Consider the following 5,102-nt stretch of genomic DNA (forward strand, 5'->3'; position numbering starts at 1 on the left):
CTGCCATAATGATAGGTTAATGGCGAGAATCACGGATCCTTGTCGGATGAGTTGGCAAAGCTTTTCTTCGAGGCCGTTAGAAGTAGGGTCGGTCGTGCCCTCGATAAACTCGAGGGCAAATCTGATGATCTTATCCGAACTTCGATCCTCGATATCGAGCTTGGTTACATCTATAATTTCGATCTCTCACGTATGTGCCGAGTTTTGACCTATTGTTTCAGATGCTCGATCAAGCGTCGAGCTCGGTTCTACCCGTATACACCCCCAAAAATTCTTTTTTTTTCCTAGTTCACGAGCACTCTATTTCAGAAAGAAAAAGAAAAAATTATGTGTTCGGGAATTTAGGCCAGAGCTACACGAGTTGTTATTGGTCTCTCTATTTCATTTTATGTGATAGTAACTTTTTTATCTGTTTAAAACTTAAAAATAGTTTAGTATGAGAAAAAAGGCATAGATCTGAAAAGGTCTTTCAGCTCCAGTCTGGTCTGGGGCCTGGACACAAAAAGAAAAGGACCCCCAAACCTTCGGAGGGAAATCCAATAAAATTTCAAACTCAGGTCCCTTTTAGAAGCAAAATGAAAACAAAAGTAAAAGAGAGAACATAAACGTCGTGTGCATAGCTGACGAATATTTCCTCCATTCCAAACCCTTGGAGAGGATTTCTCTTCAATTTCCGAAATTTAGGGGTTGGAATTCGGAATATGTCGGAGAGTAGCAGCCGGAATGGCGGGCCGGACTTTCACCTCCCCGATGAAATACTTTCGGTCATTCCGACAGACCCGTATGACCAATTGGATGTAGCCCGGAAGATCACCTCTATGGCAATCGCTTCTCGTGTTACGAATCTGGAGTCTGATATGGGTAGGCTCCGTCAAAAGCTTCACGACAAGGATCGCGTGATCCTCGACCTCGAAGACAAGGTCTCTCAGCTCGAGCAGGCCTCTCACGCCGCCGAATTGCGATTGAACATCACTCTCCAAGATAATGTATTAAACAAAATCTATTCTTTTATTCCCCTAGCTTTTGCTTTTCATTTCTATTTAACCGGAATTAATATTTTTTGTTTTACTTTTCTGGAATAACAAAAGGTGAAACTTTCCAAAGAGAGGGATTCTCTGGCTTTGACTGCAAAGAAGCTTGCTCGCGACTTAGCAAAGGTTATATTTCTTTTGTTTCTTATTGAATTCTTCAAGTGTTATCTTATGCTTTTTGTTTATCTCTATTATGCTTTAGAAGAATCCTTTTACTTGATTTCAGCTAAAATTGTTATATTATACTTGCTAACTACTCCAAGCGACTGTGATAAGTGTTTCCCTAATAAGTCATACATAATACTCTTAATTGGAGCATGTTTGCTCTCTAATTTCTGCTTTGTAATTGCTTTTCTGCTTTATATGTTTTTTGCTTTGCTCCTGGTATTGCGGTAGTCTTCCTATCTTCCCTGTAAAGATTGAATAATGAATGTGGAAATTCTTGGGCACTATTTATCTGTTATTTCCATTGCAGCTGCATAAACTTACTTTTCTTTCTTTCAACAGTTGGAGACCTTTAAAAGGCAATTGGTGCAGTCTTTGAGTGATGATGACTCATCTGTAAGATTACATAATCTTCTAGTTTTGGGCATTTCTTTATATTATTGAGAGGGTAACAAGAATTTGCAATAAGAAATTTTGGGTATAACCTTTTTTTATAAGGTAAATAAAATTTTAAAATGTTTGGGCACAATAACGCTCGTATACTAGAAGTAAACCAAAAAGTAGGAATCCTACAAAAATTATTATGGGTATAATCTTTAAAATTCCTAAATAGGAATGAGTGTGATTTCCAATTGACATGTAGGACTGTACAAAAACTTGAGGCACAATCGTTTCCTTTCTAGAACACATGTTTCCCTTTAAGAATTATCCTCTCTTCTTTATTGACTATGGCGATCCTTTTTCTATCTTGGCAGCAAGCTGAAACTGTTGATATTGGCACTTACGATCAATCTGTTCACAGGTCATATCCTGTAATAGGTAACTTTAACATTGCCTTTATTAATCTGTCCTTGATTTTGTTTGCTTTTCATGTTCAAGATATTATCTGAGTTGCTTCTTCAAGCTCGGAGACCTGATGTTTTGAATTTGATCTTGATAATTTTATTTGCAGAGGAGGTGAATGGCTACACAATGCATCATTCTTTCAGTGGGTCAATGGATGGCAGAGGCAGTTACGATGATGGTAATTGACTCTATGTGTTTTTTACAAGATAATTTTAGAATGTAGCAAAAGTTGTTTAATTTCTATTCATATTTTTCTTTTTGTATCCAGCCTCAAAGCAAGCTGTGCAAAGATTTTCCATCCCTTACATAACACCACGGCTTACTCCAACTGACACACCAAAAACAACTTCTGCTAGTGTATCCCCCAGAAGATTTTCTGCTGCTGTATCTCCTCAGAGGACATCTGGCAGCAGCACTCCAACAAACCCTCAATTTCAAGGCCGAGGTTCAGTGTCATCATTCTATCCTTCGAGTCAACAGTCCTCAGCAGCTAACTCTCCTCCAAGAGCACGCGCAAAACCAGGTTCGTGAGCTCTGCTAATGTTACTGCATCAGCTATGCACTTCTGTCGTCACACATACAAGGGAACTTTTCTTTGCATGAGATGCAAACGTGTGTTGCAACCAATGTTTTTATTACATTCACAAGTTCACTTACATTTAAGAATGATTCTACACACATATGACAACATATTCGGCTGTCTTTTTATTTAGCTAATATCATATTCATTCGAATGGTACTGATTAGTGCATGTGTGAATTGTCAGCTCAAACTCCTCGAGTTGATGGGAAGGAGTTTTTCCGTCAAGCCAGGTATCTATTTTTCGTTTTTAACTTTTGTTCTGTTTGACTTTTTCGAGTAAAAGATCTTTCACCTGATGATCTGCATATTGTTGATTCAGGAGTCGTCTGTCTTATGAGCAGTTCAGTGCATTTCTAGCTAACATAAAGGAATTAAATGCTCAAAAGCAATCTCGCGAGGTGAATAATATAATCTTAGTTATGGTAGAATATCCTGTATTACCTTGTAGTTCTGTTCAATATCTAAATGCTTTTCTGCTTTTCCTTTTTGTCCATTATAATAATCCAGGAAACTTTGAAAAAAGCAGAAGAGATTTTTGGGACAGATAACAAAGATCTCTATCTATCATTCCAAGGGATGCTTAACCGCGGTGTTCGTTAAAAGTACGGAAAATCTGGGGTATATATGATTTCCCATATTATGGTAGCTCAAACATTTAACAGAGTCTTAGCTTAGTGGCTGTTGTTTTGCGTGTGTCTAAAGTTGACCGATGGGCATGTGGAACTCGTGGAGCTGTGCTCCAACTTTAGGTACAGATTGTCAATCATCAACTGAGAAATCTTTCGAGCTTTAAACCTTCTGGTAGTGCAAAGAATTCGGATTGTTGTAGATTATGCTAGACTATGAGTCATGCGGTCAATAATATGTAAATTGAAAGGTACTATTGATTTTTAGCATCCAGAACTAGCAGTCAAAACTCTGATGTTGTCGTTGTATCTACTCTAAGGGATCGTTTGGTACGCGGACTAAATTATCCCGGAATTATACCACATTTGATGGGATAAGGTGGGATAAGATGGGATATCCTGGATTAAGTCATCCTACATCTTATCCCACCTTATACCTCATACCAAACGACCCCTAAGAATTTAATTCAACACTGTCTGTTTGTAAGTATGTAATTGAATGGCAGGAATGTATGGTCATATCTCTGAACCTTGTATCGTACATTGGTATTTCTCAAATTTGTTTTTTCTCCGCTTGTTCTTCGGAATGAATATAGTAATACAATCCCAAGCGCAAGAGCTAGTGAATCTAAATAGTTTTTAAGTTCATATGTCCTGGGAATTGAGTATTCCTGGCTGGGATACAACTTGTATCAGATCTACTTTGTCATTACTATCTGGATTTTATTGGTGTTGAATGAAAAAGGTAGCATTTGCATGTGGACTGGTAAAGCAGTTGATCCTTACTTTTGACAAGATAGGCATGCCTTGATAATAGCGTGCAAAGAATTGGATACATGTACATCAAAGTTTGGACAAATCGACGAACCAAAGGATCTCAGATTCTCAAGATTGCTTAGCTAGGGAAAACAAAAGCTAGTGCTCTGTTAAACAAGAATACTGCTGTACGATATTTGTTGATCGTCTCCACCAAAAGAAAGGTGGCACTGTTTTAGGATCGCTGTTAAATCAATGGATTAAACTTTATTAAAGCAGAAAAAGTGACCCAAAATCTGCAGCTATCTTATACTGTCATTTAACAAGATTTCTTCTTTTTCTTGTTCAAAAAAAGAAACGAATAAAAACATGTATTCCATCAACAAGCAGTGAATTTTTCTACGAGATCAAAACTGACGAAATAGTAGCTGTAAAGAGAAAGGCTAGAAGGAACAAGAACTAGTCAAAGAGTCAAATCAAAAAGGATCAAATCCTTGTGCTTGATCGAATGGCACTTGTTTGTAGTACATGTATACATGATTAATGAATAGTAAAATGTTTACATCAGAATGGATTTACTTACAAAGCATATATATGGCTAGGCAATTTGGAGCATAAGTACTGGTCCCAACTTCCAACTTGTTCTTGAGAGTGTCTTCTTTTCCAAAGGATAGCAAGCCCTGAAATCCTAGCACCTGATACTTGGCGCTTTTCACTTTCGGTATCGGAATTTTTTCCTGCATGTCTTTTGCGGCAAATAGCCTGGTAATGAAAGATAATATTTTTCCTCTCTTGCCGTATTATTTTGTTTTCTCTTTTGCTAATTTTTGGTATTCGGAACAGATTCTTATATCCATTTTGATTCTTTTCTAAAATTACATACACGTGTTGTTGTTTCCACCTTTAACTATTGAGTATTACACTCTTACATTATGACAATTGTTTCCTTACGCTGGTAATCCACATCTAGTAACTTAAAATTTGGGATCCACTTCGTTTTAGGAGTGTTCATGTGCAGAGTTAGCAAAAAGAGATATACTTAATTATCCTAATTCAGAATCAGCCATGCTTGCATCAGGTTAGACTATATACCTTT

At 37.3% G+C, this 5,102-nt stretch overlaps 1 protein-coding gene across 1 annotated transcript; it reads left to right on the forward strand.

Annotated features, from left to right (window-relative positions):
- The first annotated feature begins 442 nt into the window (after positions 1-442).
- Positions 443-3,824, forward strand: LOC107823189 (uncharacterized protein At4g15545). Its single transcript, XM_016649784.2, has 9 exons — positions 443-986; positions 1,089-1,157; positions 1,539-1,592; positions 1,952-2,015; positions 2,149-2,220; positions 2,311-2,565; positions 2,809-2,854; positions 2,944-3,022; positions 3,132-3,824. Exons 1-9 carry the CDS (start codon positions 702-704, stop codon positions 3,222-3,224), a joined length of 1,017 nt encoding a protein of 338 aa, XP_016505270.1. The 5' UTR covers positions 443-701; the 3' UTR covers positions 3,225-3,824.
- Positions 3,825-5,102: the final 1,278 nt, after the last annotated feature.

Source organism: Nicotiana tabacum, chromosome 9, assembly GCF_000715075.1.
Source record: "Nicotiana tabacum cultivar K326 chromosome 9, ASM71507v2, whole genome shotgun sequence".
Lineage (NCBI taxonomy): Eukaryota > Viridiplantae > Streptophyta > Magnoliopsida > Solanales > Solanaceae > Nicotiana > Nicotiana tabacum.

Coding starts and splice junctions, on each gene's coding strand:
- LOC107823189 (XM_016649784.2), top strand. CDS start 702: ATGTCGGAGAGTAGCAGCCGGAATGGCGGGCCGGACTTTCACCTCCCC. Junction 1,593..1,951: donor TGAGTGATGATGACTCATCT/GTAAGATTACAT, acceptor CTATCTTGGCAG/CAAGCTGAAACTGTTGATAT. Junction 3,023..3,131: donor CTCAAAAGCAATCTCGCGAG/GTGAATAATATA, acceptor ATAATAATCCAG/GAAACTTTGAAAAAAGCAGA.